Here is an 18,844-nt window from a genome sequence, read left to right as displayed (position 1 = left end):
CAGAGGAGAGGTCAAAAGCGCAGTGCTAATGGTATTATAATGAGATTACAATGAGCCCAAGGTTACTAGAGGATGGCTGGGAAATCCCCTTGTCCACAGAATGTGGGGACTGGCAGGTTGCTTCTGTCCTTCCCCCAATCAGGACTCATCCAGATAGTAGTTTATCTCAAAGGGTCAGCATGAAACCCGTTGCAGCAGGTTAACCCAAAGCCTCTCTATTTCCTGCCTTGAAGTACATGTGCCAGGGTTTTCATGGTCAGTTTCTTGTTCAGATGTTACAAAGTGGATGTTTTAAATGTCACTCTTCCATGCCTCATGAAGTGCAGAACAAGGATGTGCCTTTGCCTTCTGCCTGATGCCTATACATGAGGGGGCTGTTCTTGGGCCTGGCCTTATCTTTCTGGCTTCAGTGTTACTTCACCACAATTGTTCTGTATATTTAATGCAGCTTTAATTCAAATCCTGGCATCCTTTTCTATAGAAAGTAACTGATCAAAACCTTGTGAAATGCAGAAAACCTAGATGAAGACGTACACTGCCTCAGTTCAAGACTTACTATAAAGCTGGTAATTGAGACAATATGGTGTTGGGAGTTCCTATTGTGGCTAAGCAGGTTAAGGCCTTGACATTGTCTCTGTGAGCATGCAGGTTCGATCCCTGGCCTCGCTCAGTGGGTTAAGGATCCAGTGTTGCCTTAAGTTGTTGGTTGCAGATGCAGCTCGGATCTGGTGTGGCTGTGGGTAGGCAGCCAGGGAACTTCCTATGCCACAGGTGCTGAGATTAAAAAAAAAAAAAAAAGACAATATGGTGTGGGCATAAAGACAAATATATAAAACAATGTACAAATTAGAGAGTATACATATAGCACATTGGCTTTCAACAAAGATGCCAAGTTATTTTAATGGGGAAGAGATAGTCTCTTCAACAAATGTTGCTGGAATAACCAGAGGGGAAAAGTAAACTTCGTCTCTTAAACCATATACAGAAATAATTTAAAATTGGTCATAGACCAAATGCAAAAGCTAAAAATTACTAACATCTATAACAGTATAGAAAATTCACATAGCAGATTTATGGGTTTACTGAAATTTGTGTCAGGATTTTCTTTTTTTACATTTTCTTGATTTTGGTTCCTTTCCCTCTTTTCTTTCCCTGTAAGTAGGAACTCAGCAGAGATACACATTAGGCTATTTGTTCTTTTGTTGGCTACTTGTATGTGCTTTCTAGAATGTTATTTTTTTCAAGGATCTTAAAAACCAGGATTAGGACAGTTAAACCTTTTGGGGGCTTGGAAAGTGTAATCTTCCTATTAATTTTTTAAAATATAATTGAGTTACAATATCGTGTTAATTTCATGCATACAGCACAGCAATTTATATATATATATAATATATATATATATATATATCCTTTTTGAGAATCTTTTCCCTTATAGATTATTACAAAATATTGAGTATAGTTCCCTGTACTATACAGTAGGTCCTTGTTTTGTCAAGATTTTCCAAGCAAAAATTCTGATTAAATGTCAGACTCAAAAAAGTGGAATTGGGATCAAGTGGGAACAGAAGACAATCTTCTGACTCTGAGTATTCTGTTACTGTAATTAGCATCATTTATCATCATTGCCTAAGTTTAGTAAATGTGTGGTAAATACTGCTACTATAGTGATAAAGTAGTGATAGAATTAATTTTTTAATATCTATTATAGTTTTATATCTCTAAGTCAGTTTTAATGGGTTTATTTTTGTTATATTGTTTCATTTTTATGAAAGCAATTATGTGTGCTAGAATAACTTACATATTTGTTACATTTATTGTATATTCTATACTTAGAGATTGTACATTGGGATTCGTTTGTAAATGGGTCTCTAAGTTTTTTAAAATTTTTTCTTAAAGTGTAATTGATTTATAATATTGTCAGTTTCTGCTGTACTGCAGTGACCCAGTGATACATACATATACATACACATTTTTTTCTCATGATCTTCCATCATGTTCTATCCCACAAGATTGGATATAGTTCCCTGTGCTGTATAGTAGGATCTCATTGCTCTACTAAGTTTTAAGGGTCTGTTGTTATTGGATATCATGAACTTTAAGTCATGTGATTAATTGGTGATTTAAACAGAGCTTCTTGGTGTTTTGGTTTTATCATCTTCATTCCCCTATCCCCACAAATTGTTAGATTAAAACCTAGCAGTTATGAAATGTTAAATCAGAAGAATGCTAACCATTGATTGCATGTTTAGTTTATTTTTGCTTTGTTTTTATCATTTTAGTAACGATGATGATGTTGTGTTGATTTCTGTGGAAAGTCCTAATTTGACAACTCCAGTTACATCAAATTCAGCAGGTATCTTAAGTTGATAAAAATATGACCTATCGAATTAGAAAGGCTCAAATCAGTATTTGTTTAAAAATAGAAAATATTACTTCTGCTCTCAATGTTTTTTTGTGTGTCTGTGATTAATATTACCTGAATAAATCAGTGATTCTTTAATACAGTTGAGGTTTCTTTTTAACCTTGTATTTATTAGTTTATGGCCTTTTGTTTCTTTACTCTGTTTAATGGCTTTGTAAATTATAGAACTACTTAACTTTCATATTCATTATTTTTACTTGCTTGCTCTGGCCTTGGTTGTGGTAGTGGTGGTTTAGTTTTTGTCTTTTTGTTTTACCTATTGCATTATCTTATAGTCTACTTAAGATTTAAAATTGGGTAATCCTTTGTATCTTTTTTTTAAACTGCTAAAAATAATACTTTTGTTACTCTTTAGAGTCTTTCATTAAATAACACTTATGTAAAAATCTTTAACCTTAGATTTACAATAAGTTTCCTTTCTCTTAAAATAGCTATCTTGTTGGCCCATAATTTCTCATTCAAAATTCCCAATTTCCTTTTCATTTGTACTATTTCCTTTTCATTTGTACTATGTACTAGAGAATTTAATTTGCATCTTAATTTCACAAAGCTTTGTTGCCAGTTATGTAGCTACTTAATATTCCCCATGATTTGGGCTGTTAAGATTGTAAATCAAAAAAAAGACAACAAAAAAAAAAGGGGGGGTTCCCGTCGTGGCACAGTGGTTAACGAATCCGACTAGGAACCATGGGGTTGTGGGTTCGGTCCCTGCCCTTGCTCAGTGGGTTAACGATCCGGCATTGTGGTGAGCTGTGGTGTAGGTTGCAGACGAGGCTCAGATCCAGCGTTGCTGTGGCTCTGGCATAGGCTGGTGGCTACAGCTCCGATTCAACCCCTAGCCTGGGAACCTCCATATGCCGCGGGAGCGGCCCAAGAAATAGCAAAAAAAAGACAAAAAAAAAAAAAGATTGTAAATCACATAGTTAAAGGATATTAATCATTTATCTAAGGTTTTAACTGATTCTATGAAGAATCCTCCTTAGCCATCTCAAGTGGTCTAGTCTAAAAAGATACTATGAATTTAAAAATATGCACATTTCCAAGTTTATTTCCTCAAATTTACAGATAGGTTTTTTTTTTAAGTTCTTAATATAGTTGTAAAGATATAGAAGGACAAAATTTTTCGAGCCGAAATTAAATTTTGCTTTTTTGGGGACCTGTTAATTGGTCTTTGGAATAGGTAAAATTAATTGAGTTACGTTTTTGATTATATAATAGTAAATTAGCATCTCCATTATTATTGTTCAGCATTTGTATATTATAAAGTCTGTAAATATTTACTAGTTAATAAACTTGTCCAAAGTTCCTATTTTAATAATTTTCTTTCAGATACTGGAAAAAGTACATTAGGATGTTCTAACGATTCCCCTGATGCTGAAAGTGAAGCCATGGTAGGTACTAAATATTGTCTCTGAATGTTGTTGATTTGAATATGTTCTAGGAACTTCAGTGTTGCTACATATTGGATGAGTCATCCTTGTCATTCATTCTTTGGGAGATTCATTCTCTAAGAAATTAATGTCTGACTGGAGTTCCCATCATGGTTCAGTAGAAATGAATCTGACTAACATCCACGAGGTCACAGGTTCAATCCCTGGCCTTGCTCAGTGGATTAAGGATCTGGTGTTGCCGTGAGTTGTGGTGTAGGTCACAGATGCAGCTTGGATCTGTCGTTGCTGTGGCTGTGGTATAGGCCAGCGGCTACAGCTCTGATTCAACCTCTAGCCTGCAGACCTCCATATGCTGCGGGTGTGGCCCTCACAAGACAAAAGACAAAAAAAAAAAAAAAAGAAATAAATTAATGTCTAACTAGTTAGTATAACCAGGTTCCAGTCCAACTTAAACATTTAAAAGCAAATAGCTAATGATAAACATATTTCACAACCATATTTATTTCCAAATTAACCATTTAGACTCTGCCTAGTCATATTCTCAGAAATCATACAATATTTCATGAGCTTCTCTTTCATATTAGAATTAAATTAAACCATAAGACATAGAATGTTCAATCTCTAGCTTCTAAGTGGTCATTTTAAATGACATATGTTTGATTTTTAAAAAACATTTCTGGAGTTCCCATTGTGGCTCAGCAGGTTACAAACCTAGTTAGTATCCATGAGGGTGTGGGTTCGATCCCTGGCCTTGCTCTGTGGGTTAAGGATCTGGTGTTGTCGTAAGCTGCCATATAGGTCAAGGGTGCACCTCAGATCCTGCATTGCTGTGGCAGTGGTGTAGGCCAGCAGCTCCAGCTCCAACTTAGCCCCTAGCCTGGGAACTTCCATATGCCACAGGTGTGGCCCTAAATAGCAAAAATAAAAAATTAAAAAGATTTTCTGTTGAGGCAAAATCTCATTTTTTTAAACAGCTTTTTCAGGCTATGGAGAAGAAACTTGATTCTGTGATTGACCTGACAAAAGAAGGCCTGTCAAACTGCAGCACAGGTAAAGAAAGAGGGAAGGGTAACAACTCAAAATAATTTGACCCTGCTATTAAGTTTTTTGCATGTTCATTGCCTTAATACGGTTTTATCACATATGTAGATTACTGTAACTGCCACCACTAATTATACTGTTCTATCACCAAAAGTTTCTCTCATGCTACCCCCTTTATAGGATTTTTTTGGGGGCAAGGGAAGGGGGGATGGTTTCCCCCAGCCCCCAAACCTTGGCAATCATTAATCTGTTCCTCACCATTATAATTATCTTATTTCATGAATGTTATATAAATGTGATAGAATATGTATCCTTCTAAGATTGGCTTATTTCACTTAGCGTAATTTTCCCCACAAGTTGTCCGAGTTGTTAAGTATTCCCTTTTTATTGCTGAGTAGTATTCCATGGTGTGAATGTTTAATAGTTTATCCATTCATTCACTGAAAGACATCTGGGTGGCTGGAGGCTGCTTGTGAGACATACCTTTTTTCCTTAATCATAACAGCAGTGGCTGTGAGAGGATGCCAGGGCATAACATGAGAATGTAAAGGGAGAGTAACAGCAGTGCCCTCTTTCTCAGATTTAAAGAAAGAGAAGTAAAATATAGTCTTCTGGGGCTGGTTACAGTTATAAGGTTTTATATCTTAATAATTACACTTGGGAGTTCCTGTTGTGGTGCAGTGGAAACAAATCCGACTAGGAACCATGAGATTTTGGGTTCATTCCCTGGCCTCGCTCAGTGGATTAAGAATCCGGTGTTGCCATGAGCTGCAGTGTAGGTTGCAGATGTGGCTCGGATCTGGTGTTGATGCAGCTGTGGCATAGGCCAGCAGCTACAGCTCTGATTATACCCCTAGCCTTGGAACCTCCATATGCTGTGGGTACGGTCCTAAAAAGACAAAAAATAAATAAATAATTGCACTTGAAAGTTTATGGCACTTTTTTTTTTCTTTTTTTCTTTTTTTTAGGGCCATACCCACAGCATATGGAAGTTCTAGGGCCAGGGGTTGAATTGGAGCTGGAGCTGCCAGCCTACACCACAGCCACAGCAATGCCACATTTAAGCCTCATCTATGACCTACACCACAGCTCACATCAACACTGGATCTTTAATCCACTGAGCAAGGCTAGGGATCAAACCAGCATCCTCATGGATATCAGTTGGTTCTGCTCTAAACTACTGCTTTTAATGAGTCTTCTAAGCTGCCACTAAAATGTTATTTCCTATATACAAATCTAGTTATGTTTCTGTCTTTAGGATAAAATCCCAATTCCTTAACAAGATTTACAGAATTTTTTGTTTGCTCTGTAGGGCCTCACCCGCAACATTTGGCGGTTCCAGGCTGGGGGTCGAATCAGAGCTACAGCTGCCGGTCTACACCACAACCACAGCAACGCAGGATCCAAGCCGTATCTGTGACCTACACCACAGCTCACAGCAACATTAGATCCTTAACCCACTGAGCGAGGCTAGGGATCAAACCCACAACCTTATGGTTCCTAGTCGGATTCATTTCCACTGCACCCCAGCGGGAACTCCAAGATTTACAGAATTCTTAATGACTTAAGACCCTGAAAACTTTTCTAGCTTTATCTTCTACAAAGTCCTTATTTGTGCCTTAATTGTTTTTTAGTAGATAGTACCTATCCTCTCCTTGCCATCTCTACACCTGCTAATCTATTTTCCGGGAATGCTCTCCCTCTTGTACTTTCATAGGGTCATCTGATGACCTCACTTTTCATCCTTCAATATAAGTTTAGACACTTGGGCTGAATGGTTCCTTCCAGGCAGAATTGGTTACTCATTGTATTTTGTGCATGCCTATATTATAGCTTTATTTCATGGTTCTATAATTGTTTCTTTACATATCCGACTTCCTAAAAGGGCTTGAAATTCTTTTCAGCAGCATTAATGCTTTTAGTAATCTGTATACTTACATCTTTTTAGCACAGTGCCTGGCACAGAGTATACTTTTCTGAGGAAAAAAATGGAATTAATGCAGATTAATTAATCCAGAATTTCCTCTAAATAGTTTTTCAAAAAATGTAAGATCATATATTGTGAATGGGAGTGTAAATTAATTTTTCTGGAAGATATTTTGTCAGTATCAAAATTTTACAAATATACAAGCCTTGTGACTCAAAATTCTTTGAATAGTTACCTGAAGATACTAAAGTATAGGGGAAATATGAAAATGTTCATTACAGTACTATTTATGAAAAATAACACTTTGGAAACCCTTAAATTTCTAGAAATAAGGGATTAATCACAGAACTTAATATTGTGCAACAATATTCACCCATTAAAAATAACATAGAAGTATGTGTGTTGATGTAAACATGTCAATAATATAATGAGAAAAAAGTTATAAAAGTATACATGTAGTCATGATTGAGTAAATGGGATCAGACTTAACTTTTCTGCAGTAAACAACTAAACTAGAAAACTAAATAAGATATAAGAAATAGGATATAAGAAAAAATTTTTCATATACTGGAGAACATGACTGTAGTCCCTGAGAGAAGGGAGATGAATGAGATGAGCCCTTTGGGCTGCCTCAGCTTTCTTCCTAGACTGTTGTGCAGTGATGGAGATCCTAAGCAGACAATAGTTGTCTTGCTGAGGTAAAGAGACAGATTGGCATTCAGAGAGGCTGAGGCAACTGGGGTGAGGGGAAAGAGTACTATCAGAAATGAGGAAGCCACTCTGAGAAAGACCTCCAAGAGGTTAGCATTAAGAGTCCTCTTGGGTCTTTGCTGAAGTATTAAGCCACACATGCACAGAATGGAACTCGGAATATGGGCAAAGAATGACCATGAAGCTTTATACTAAACAAATTCCAGAGCTCAAACAGCACTGGGAAATATTTCAGATATGACCAGCCATAGTGACAGATTCTTAGTGATTACCTAGGTGTAAACTCATCTTAGGGCAAAGGCAACTCTAGCTTTGCCCTGATAAAACCTAAAAACAAGCTTTGAAAGGGTCAAACTGAACTGGAAGTAACTCAGTGGCTTATCACACAAAGCCTACTTTCTCTTCAAAGAAGACAACAGAATTCAGCACCCAACCATGTAAAATTCATAATGCTCATCATCCAATTAAAAAAAAAAAAAACCACTCAAGATATAAGGAAAAGTAATGGAATCCACAACCAGAAGAAAAGTCAGTCAAAAGAAACAAACTTAGAAATGACAGATGACAGCAGTAATGCACAAGGACTCTACAGATCAGTGGAACAGGATAGAAAGCCCAGAATTAAAACCACGCACCTACAGCCAACTAATCTATGAAAAAGGAGGCAAGAATATACAGTGGAGAAAAGACAGTCCCTTCAATAAGTGGTGCTGGGAAAACTGGACAGCCGCATGTAAAAGAATGAAATTAGAACACTCCTAACACCATACACAAAAATAAACTCAAAATGGATTAAAGACCTCAATATAAGACTAGATACTATAGAACTTAGAGGAAAACATATGCCCAGCACTCTCTGACATAAACCACAGCAGTATCTTCTCAGACCTACCTCCTAGAGCAATGACAATAAAAATAAACAACTGGGACTTAAATGTTTCTGCGCAGCAAAGGAAACCCTAAACAAAACAAAAAGGCAACCCACAGAATGGGGGAAAATATTTGCAAATGAAGCAACTGACAAGTGATTAATCTCCAAAATTTATAAACACCTCCTATAGCTCAATACCAAAAAAAACAAAACAACCCCATCAAAAAAAATGGACAGAAGATCTAAACAGACAATTCTCCAAAGACAAGTCTCCAAAAAAATATGAAAAGATGTTGAACATCACTAATTATTAGAAAAGTGCAAATCAAAACCACTATGAGTTATCACGTTACACCAGCCAGAATGGCCAGCATCAAAAAGTCTACCAACAATAAATGCTGGAGATGGTGTGGAGAAAAGGGAACCCTATGACACTCTTGGTGGGAATGTAAATTGCTGCAACTACTGTGGAAAACAGTATGGAGATTCCTCAGAAAATTGAAAATAAAACTACCATTTGATCCAGCAATCCCACTCCTGGGTATCTATCCAGAGAGAACCATGACTCGCAAAGACACATGTACTCCAATGTTCATTGCAGCACTAGATACAATAGCTAAGGCATGGAAACAACCTAAATATCCATTGACAGAGGAGTGGATAAAGATGTGGTACATATACACAATGGAATATTACTCAGCCACTAAAAGGAAAGAAAGAATTTGCAGCAACATTGATGAACCTAGAAATTATCACACTAAGTGAAGTCAGTCAGACAGGGAGACACCAACATCATATGCTATCACTTACATGTGGAATCTAAAAAAAAGGACACAATGAACTTCCTTGCACACAGATACTGACTCATACAGACTTTCAAAAATTTATGGTTTCCAAATGAGACAGGTTAGGGGGTGGGGGGATGGGCTGGGGATTTGGGATAGAAATGCTATAAAATTGGGTTGTGGTGATTGTTGTACAACTATAAATAATAAAATTCATTGAGTAAAAAAAAAATTAACAGACAAGGACTTTCAAAGAACTGATAGAAACATACCTAAAAGATTGAAAGGAAAACAGGAACTTATGAGAAATAAAAGATATAAAATAGAACCAAATGAAATAAACAGCATATTAAACACTGAAGAAGGAAAAACAAATTGGTATACTGGAAAAAATAGTACCTGACCAGATAGTTTGGCAAGAAACTATCCAAATTGATCCAAATTAAAGAAAGATTATGAAAAGAAAAGAAAAAAGGACTGGGGGAAAAGGAATCAGACCTTAGTGAACTGTGGAACAATTTCATGTGGTTTAACATACACATATGGTCAAAAGTTTTCCAATTTTAGTGAAGAATATAAGCCCACAAAATGAACTTCAAAAAAGTTCCAAATAGGACAAATCCAAAGAAAACCATATCAAGGCACATCATAATCAATTCCTAAAGATGCAATGATTAAGAGGAAAAAAACCTAAGAGCCATCAGACACGATACATATAGAGAAGACAGGAAAGAACAAAGAATGAACGGTTTTCTCAATGAGAACTATGCAAAGCAAAAGAAAATCAAATGGTCTCATTAAAAGGCTGGGGAAAATAATCGTCAACCTAGAATTCTATATCCAGCTAATATGTGTTTCCAAAGTGAAAGCTAATAAGACTTTTTCAGATAAACATAATTTGTTGCCAGCAGATCTTCATTATAAAAAATAAAGGAATTTTTTTGGAGTTCTCTGGTGACCTAGCAGTTAAGGATCCAGTGTAGTCACTGCTATGGTGTGTGTTGCACACACAGCCAAAAACAAAAAAAATTAAAAAGTTCTTCAAGCAAAGGGAAAAGATCAGATGAAAAGTGGATCTACACAAAGGAATATAACACCATATTGTAGAGGTCATAGTTTGTATAGAAGCTAATGTATGACACTAATGCACAAGATGGTCAAAGGAATAAAAGTATGCTCTTGTACAGGGTCTTAAGAGATATGAGTAGTCTAATGTTTTTTGAGGATAGACTATTCAAGATTCATGTGGCAATCCCTGGAGCAATATTTTAAGTCAAAGTATAGCTAATAGACCAATAATAGAGATAAAAAGGGATTTTAAAAATTCTCAATGCAAGAGAAGCCACCAAAAACCCAAAGAGCAAATGACACTAAATAGAGAAAAGGCAAGACTGTAGATTTAAACTTGACCATATTGACAGAGTAAGTACAGATGGTCTAAATATCCCTTCAAAAAGCGGACACTGTTAAAATAAGACCCAACTATGTAGTGACTACATGATGGACTTTAAATATTTGAATAAGTTAAAATTAAAAGGATGGAAGAATATAAACCATGCAAAAACATGCAAACAGTAATCGGAAGAAAGCTAGAATGACTATATTATTATCAAACAGACTTTAGAACAAGGAATATTACCAGGGATAAAGAAGGCTGTTTCCTAACTATAAGGCAGTCATCTCATCAGAAAGACAAAACAACCCTACATGTTTTTGCATATAATAGTATAACTTCAGAATTTCAGTTATAAAAACTGATGGGACCAAAATTATAAATAGAAAAATATTTGGAGTTTCCAATACTCCCTTCTCAGTAATTGATACAGTATGTAATTAGTAAAGTTACAGAGGCCCAAGCAACACTATCAACCAACATAACCTACTTGACATTTAGAGAACTCTGAAACACATCGGGTTCTGGACCATAAAATTAGTCTCAGTGTTTTTAAAAGGACTGTAATCATACAGAGTATGTTCTCTGACACAACATTGTTTAATTAGTAATCAGTAACAAAAGGTACTTGGGAAATACCTAGATATTTGGAAACTAAACATTGCATTTCTAAATAACACATGAGTCAAAGAAGAAATCAAAAGGAAAGTTTAAAAATATTTTGAACTTGAATGAAAATGCAAACAGGAGTTCCTGTCGTGGCTCAGTGGAAACGAATCTAACTAGCATCCATGAGGACGTAGGTTCCATCCCTGGCCTCACTCAGTGGGTTAAAGATCCGGCATTGCTGTGAGCTGAGGTGTAGGTTGGAGATGCGGCTCAGATCTGGCTTTGCTGTGGCGTAGGCCAGCTCTGATTCAACCCCTAGCCTGGGAACCTCCAGATGCTGAGAGTGTGGCCCTCAAGAGACAAAAAACAAAAACAAAAAATGAAAACACAGCATATCAAAATCTGAGGGCTTCGGCTAAAGCAGTACTTACAAATTTCTAGCATTAAATGCTTATATTAGAAAAAAAATGGAAAGTCTAAAATGAACAATCTAAGCTTCTGCCTTAAGATGCTGGGATAAAAAGAATAAATTAAACCCAAAGCAAGTAGATGACACTTCACTAGAGAAGATACCGAGATGGCAAATAAACACAAGACATCCTCAGCATTGTTGTGGTATAATGAGATACCACAACACATCCACTAAAATGGCTAAAATGAAAACAACTGAAAATATACAAAGTGTTGGTAAGGATGTATAGCAGCCTGGAATTCTCAGGTTTTGTTGGTAGGAATGTAAAATGATAAAACTACTTTGGAGGTGTTTTGGCAGTTTCTTAAAACATTAACTATACACTTAACAGACTTACTCCACTCTTATGTGTTTACCCAAGAGAAATGAAAACCTACATCTATCCAAAGATTTGCACACAAATGTTCATAGCAACTTTATTCATAATAGCCCCAAACTAGAAACAGCCCAAATGTTCATCAGCAGATGAATAGGTCGTATCATATCTATATAGCCAAGTAATACTCAATAATAAAAATGAACAGACTATCATATGCAACAAAACACTGGGTGAAAGAATTCTATATACTGTGTGATTTGATTTATGTCAATTTCTAGAAAAGGCCAATCTAATCTTTAGTGAAGACAGGCTTGTGGCCTGCACTGGGAGAGGAGTTGACTGAGTCCAAGCTCATACTGCTGGCCACACAACAGGCCAATAAATGGAGAGATGTGTTGTTGGGGCAAGGAGTAGCGACGTTTTTCAGAAAGCCAGCAGACTGAGAAGATGATGGACCAGTGTTGCAAAGAACCATCTTTTCTGAGTGAGAATTGGGGCTTCTTTTATACTCTACAGGGGAGGGGGTGTGGTTGTTGCCAACTTCTAGGTGCTAGAATCCTTTGTTCTTGTAGCTGCCCATGTAGGATCAGTCACAAAGTTCCTATAAAGCTCCAACAAGGCAAATTTCATTCTTTCTTCTGCAAATTCTTGTCTCATAAATGGGAAAGTATTATACCCATAGGCCATCCTCAAGGTCAGGGTCTTGAGAATGGCCTGTCTTGCATGTCTCAGGTTATAAACAACATTCTTAACTTGTAGCCAAAGCCATGGAATAGAAAGGATAAAGTAAAAGAAATCATTTGTTCTTCCCTATTGCAGTATTTTCCACTGTTACTGTCCATTCCATAATCTTGTGGGAAAAGGGGTGATGACCACCCTGGCTACTTTCTGATGAACGGGGACAACGAGGGGGTGATCATGGAATAGAACTGATGGACTTGGGACTGGAAGGATTCCCGAGTCCATGGTTGGGCATCCTTGGCTCCACTTTTCAGGGCCCTATCACAACACTTAGACAAGCGCTGGAACATTATACCTGAACTCCAGCACTTGGGATAGAGATGCCCACGGTGCTCTGCTCTGTGTTTTCTTTATATCCTGCCAACTATTTTACTGAGTGGGGGCAGTATTTCTCCCTGTGGTCTTTTCCAGTAAGTGTCTATCACCAGGGTAGTGAAATAGAAGAGCAAAAGTCATCATTACTTACCTGGGAGGAGGCTTGGTTTAAAACAGCAACTTAAAAACTTCTGGGGGTTCCCGTCATGGCTCAGTGGTAACGAACCTGACTAGTATCCATGAGGGCACAGGTGTGATCCCTGGCCTTACTCAGTGGGTTGAGGAGCCGATCTGCTTTTGCTGTGAGCTGTGGTGTAAGTTGCAGATGCAGCTCAGATCCTGTGTTGCTTCAGCTGTGGTATATAGCCTGGCAGCTGCAGCTGCAGCTCTGATTCCACCCATAGCCTGGGAACTTCCATATGCCACAGGTGTGGCCTTAAAAAGATCAAAAAAAAAAACAACCTTCTGGAGTTCTCTTATGATTCAGTCAGTTGAGGATCTGGGATTGTCACCGAAGTGGTCGCTACTGTGGCATAGGTTCTTTTTCTGGCCCAGGAACTTCCACATGCTATGGATTCAGCCAAAAAGAAAAAAGAAAAAAAAATCAAAGAAAAAAAGATCTTCTAATGGCTCACAAGACTAAATCTGCTTTTCTCTGTCCTGTCCAATTTCTGGAGGAGTGAGTGTTGACTTGAGAGTGGTGAATCCGCAGTCTCACCCTGGGCTAATTTAACATGGGAGTGCGTGCTCAGCGGCTCCTGTCCACTTAGTGCCAAGTTGATGTCCAGGTCCTTGTTCTCGCTAGGTTTTGAGGAGGACTCGATCTCGGGGTGAAGGACCACCTCAGTTGGGTAGGTGGATCTATGGGAGGCAAACGCATGAACAGAAGTAAGCATAGTGCTGAAGTCTTAACATAGTTGCTGACTGCCCCCTCTTTTAAGACATCTACAGATTGTCCTGCCTGGGCAGACACCTGGAATAGCCTACCGTGCAACATTTCAAAGGACTTAATTTAAGCTTGTTTCTGGGAGCCCCTCAAATCTGTAGCAGGGCAATTAGCAAGACCTTATCCCAATATCTCAAGTTAAATTAATCTCCTGACATATTTTAGCAGTGTTCTTTTTATTTATTTATTGTCTTTTGTCTCTTTAAGGCCACACCTGCAGCATATGGAGGTTCCCAGGCCAGGGGTCTAATCAAAGCTGTTGCTGCTGGCCTACACCACAGCTCACAGTAACCCAGATCCTTAACCCACTGAGCAAGGCCAGGGATCGAACCTGCAACTTCATGGTTCCTCGTCAGATTCATTTCCACTGTGCCACGACGGGAACCCCAGCAATGTTCTTTTTAATGTATGATTCATTTTTTTCAGTCAATGTGCAGTGCTTTAGATACTTGTTGGGTTATGCTAGAGACAAAAGCAGGCCTGTTATCACTTTGAAGTGTGTTAGACAATCCAAACTGGGGAATAATTTCCTTAAGGAGGACTTTAACCACTTTTAGAGTCTTTTTTCTGTTTAGTAGATACATGTTTCCACCCATCCTGAAAAAGTGTCCACAAACACTAGCAGGGATCTGAAATTTCCTGCAGCTCAAGACATTTGAGTAAATTCTGTTTGCCAGTCCTCAGGGGGGCACATTCCTCTGTGTTGAGTCTCTCAATTATTTTTAGTACAAACCATACAATTCTGAGTGATTTGCTAGAGTCTCTCTTATAGGTTAAGCCCCATTATACACTATTTTTTTCTTTTTTGACCACATCCACAACCCACGGACGTTCCCAGGCCAGGGATCGAATCCATGCCACAGCTATAACCAGAAAACAATGCTGCATCCTTAACCTGGTGAATCCATTGTGAGGTGGCATCTCTCTGGTAATGGGTATTTGGAGCAAATTGGGAGTAAAAGTCTTTGATCTAATGTTAGGTTTCCAACAGCATTTCCTCAAACAAGGCAGGGCAGATCTTAAATCCTTGAGCAATACTGTTGGACTTCCTGTGTTTCGGGGTCCTGCCTTTCAAAATCAAATAGCTTCTGTGATTCTTTGCAATGGGAAAATGGGGAAGAAAAAAAAAGTCATCAAGTCCAAAACTGAGAACCAGCAGTTTTCTACCAGCATAGTTGTAAGCAAAGTGCATGGCTTAGGCACCACAGGGTGTAAATCTTGGACCACTTCATTAATAGCCCTCAAGTCTTGCACAAAGTGACAATCTGCTGAGTTTGGCTTTTTGACAAGGTGAATAGGAGTGTTGTACAGGGACCTTATGGTTTAATCAGTCCTGTTTTCAAAAACTTTTGAGAATTGGCTGAATGCCCTTTTGGGCCTCTTGCCTCAAAGGACATTGTTTTAGATTAGGTGTCCCAGCATCCCTCTGTAATGGGACCTGTGTTGACCATGCATTTTTGGTCCTCCCCTGGGGTGCCATCAGCCCACATTTCTGGTCTTACCCTTTCGTAGTCCTGGGGTAGAAGGAGACCTCCATCTCCTTTTCCAGGGTTTTCTTTAGCAAAATCTGTAGCCTTAACACGTGTTCCTGGTGGAAAAATTATGTGGGCATTTAATTTACAAAGGAGATCTTGGCCAGAGAGAGATTGGATACTCTGGCCTATATATAAGAAATTGTTTCAGGGTGAGGTCCCCTAGTTGGTATTCTAAAGGGTGTAAGAACAAACAGTTTTATGCTTCCCAGAGACTTCGAGTAACCAGGATGGATTGAGATGTTTTCTGTGCCCCCTTAGTGTTTACCGTAGAGTATGTTGTGCTGGTATCTATCAGAAAGTCACTCAGCTCATTCTCTGCATCAGTGTTATTATCCAGGGCTCCTCTGGGGAAATTGGAATTGGGTGTCTCAAGTCTAAGGGAGTCCCCTGGCCTCTTTATTCGTCAGTGTTTCTCTCTTTCTACCATATGGAACACCCCCATCTTTTAATGTTTTCCTTCTAATGTTTCAGCCGGGGCGGTCTTTTTTCCAGTGCCCTTGCTCCTTACAGTAAGCACAGTGTTCCTTCCCCAGGGGCGGCTCACCTCTCTCTGAGTTACTTACCTGCTGGGAGTCCAGGACCACTGCCAGAAAAGTGGCATCTTCTTTCTTCTGTCATTGTTCTCTGCTGTTAATTATCTTAAAAGCAATGAGTATTAACTGCGAAGGATCCATTCCAAATGTGCCATCAACTTTTTGCAGCGTTCTCCTGATATCTAGGGCACTTGGCCCATTTGCAGGGGCTTCAGGATCATTCTAATGTCTGTGGCCTGATACATCTTTTCCAGCTATTCAGAGGGGGTCTTCATTTGCTTTTTGCTGAATTTCTTGAATTTTGTTCAGATTTTTTTTGCTGCCCATGAAGAGTGGCAGGTCATCTCTAGGAATCCAGCCTACAGGCCATTTGCACTTAGGCCCCCTATGGCATTAACTGTATGAGGGAAATTGCCCTGTGCCATGGGAACTAATACAGGGTTTTCTCATTGATCCCCAGGAGGAGGGGAAGCCAGTCTGACCACTTCTTGAGCCCCAGTGTCAGGAATCGGGGCTGGACGGGAATGGGAGGCAGGGACAGCCCAGCTCCGCCAGAAGAGTTAAGGTTCGATGCAACATGTCCTCACTCTCGTTCCCTTCCTTATTTTCCTTGATGTAATTGCACAAGTGCCTTCACGTAAAGGATTTCATCATTCTTCCTCACTTGTTCACAGAATAGCTCTAATTGCAGGATTATGTAGAGCCACTCAGAGGTCACCAAACAACCATCAAGAGTGCTCAGTCTTCTCTAGCCATTAAAAGGATGCCTTTTTGCCTTGACATCAACCAACCAGGCTGAATTCTGAGCTGGGGCCTTTGGTGATTCTAGGAACCAAAAGGAATCTTTGTCTTTTTCCCGGCAGTGCCCCACTTTCAGCTAAGATTCTGTTCCTTGAGCGTTCCCATTGTGGCTCAGCAGAAACGAACCTGCCCAGTATCCATGAGGACCTGAGTTCAATCCATGGCCTCACTCAGTGGGTTAAGGAGCTGTGGTGTAGATCACAGACACAGCTCAGATCCCACGTTGCTGTGGCTGTGGTGCAAGGCAGCAGCTACAGCTCCAATTTGACCTCTAGCCTGGGAACCTCCATATGCAAAAAAAAAAAAAAAAAAAAAAAAGAAAAAGGAAAAAAAAGACTGTTCCTTTCCTCCATTAGACATCAGTAAAAGTTTTAAACATCACAAAACTTATTTGGCTGTAAATGGAAAAACAGTGTCAAAGCAAAATAAAATGTAAAACCCAAAGTACGAACACAAACCCCTAAAGAAACCCTAAAGTTTGGTTTTGCATATCACAGGAACCATGAGGTCAACCCTCACACAGTGTGACTCCTTGGCTAGACAGACGACACAGTAACAGCAAACAACGTAATTCACAAAGCAAGGGTGACAGCATATGGTACCCAGGGCAGGGTCCCAGGATAACCCTGCATAAACCCCTTGTGGAGATCCTAACAAGTGCTGTTACAATAATTGTAACAATAATTCTGTTTCGGGAGTTCCCTTCATGGCTCAGGGATTAATGAACCCGTGTAGGATCCATGAGGAGTCAGGTTCGATCCATGAGGAGTCAGGTTCGATCCCTGCCTGGCCTTGCTCAGTGGGTTAAGGATCCGGCGTTGCCGTGAGCTGTGATGTAGGTCATAGACGAGGCGCAGAGCCTGCATTGTTCTGGCTGTGGTGTAGGCCAGCAGCAGTAGCTGTGATTCAACCCCTAGCCTGGGAACCTCCATATGCCACAGGTATGGCCTTTAAAAAAAAAAAAAAAAATTGTTAGTCATGGGTTCTTAATTGTCATCAGTCCATTTATCCCAAAGTATACTCCAGAGGACATTTTTTAGGGATAGCTGAAATATTTCTCAATTTTTAAAGACAGAAATACAAGACAAACAAAACCCAGATGGTGCATACAAATACTAGTGTCCAAAGAAACAAGTTCAAAAATCAGGTGAAAGTCCACAACTAACAGGGTGCCCTACTCAAACACAAAACAAAGTGGCTTATTCCAGAGTAAAAGAACCCCAAACAGGGAGGAAATAAAGTCTCGAGCTGTGCATCCCAGAGTGATTTACCTACTGTCTGAGGCCAGTCAGCTGCCAGGTGTTGATTCCTTGCTCCAGCTGCCAAGTGCTGAGGCAGCTGGTGCTGCGTCAGAGAAATTTGAAAGGAAGATCCTCAGGACAACTGGCTCCAGCAGCTGCTAGTAGGGCCTTATCCCAAAATTTCCCAACCGGGATGGGCGAGCTCCAAGCAGCAAGGCTCCTAGCTGGCACATCAAAATTTGTTAACAGGTCCAAGTTTATACTGCTTGCTGCACAACAGGCCACTAAGTCAAGAGATGGGTCGTTGGGGCAAGGAAGAGTGACCTTTAGAAATCCAGGAGTTCCCATTCTGGCTCAGCAGTAACGAACCTTCAGTAGTATCCATGAGGATGCAGATTCAATCCCTGGTTTCACTCAGTGGGTTGGGGATCCGGTGTTGCTGTGAGGTGCAGTGTAGGTCGAAGATGCAGCTCAAAGCCCACAGTGCTGTGGCTGTGGCCTAGGCCAGCAGTTGCAGCTCCTGTTTGACCTCTAGCCCGGGAACTTCCATGTGTACAGGTACAGCCCTAAAAAGCAAAAAAAAAAAAAAAAAAAAAAAAGAGAGAGAGAGAGAAAGCCAAAAGACTGAGAAGATGATGGACCAATGTCCCAAAAGACCATCCTCTCTGAGTTACAATTCAGGCTTCTTTTATATGAAAAGGAGAGAGGGTGGGGTTGATTGCTGCAAACTTCTTGGTGCTGGAATCCTTTGTTCTCACAGCTGTTGTCCACATAGGTCTGGTCACAATGTT

The 18,844-nt window shown here is 39.4% G+C and overlaps 1 protein-coding gene across 8 annotated transcripts in view; it reads left to right on the top strand.

The window, feature by feature from the left end:
- The window catches only part of ATF7IP2 (activating transcription factor 7 interacting protein 2), a 75,485-nt gene that overhangs the window by 52,545 nt on the left and 4,096 nt on the right, over window positions 1–18,844 (top strand). For 7 of the 8 annotated variants that reach the window (XM_021086649.1, XM_021086648.1, XM_021086651.1 and 4 more), the window contains 3 exons: window positions 2,280–2,353; window positions 3,752–3,813; window positions 4,788–4,863. In XM_021086649.1, coding sequence (XP_020942308.1) covers window positions 2,280–2,353; window positions 3,752–3,813; window positions 4,788–4,863 — 212 coding nt within the window. The remainder of the gene's footprint in view (window positions 1–2,279; window positions 2,354–3,751; window positions 3,814–4,787; window positions 4,864–18,844) is intronic. The other variant, XM_021086650.1, reaches the window with a different exon arrangement.

The sequence above is a fragment of the Sus scrofa genome, chromosome 3, assembly GCF_000003025.6.
Source record: "Sus scrofa isolate TJ Tabasco breed Duroc chromosome 3, Sscrofa11.1, whole genome shotgun sequence".
Taxonomy (NCBI): domain Eukaryota; kingdom Metazoa; phylum Chordata; class Mammalia; order Artiodactyla; family Suidae; genus Sus; species Sus scrofa.
The sequence above is the reverse complement of the archived record's forward strand: the minus strand, read 5'-3'. Positions and strand labels throughout refer to the sequence as shown.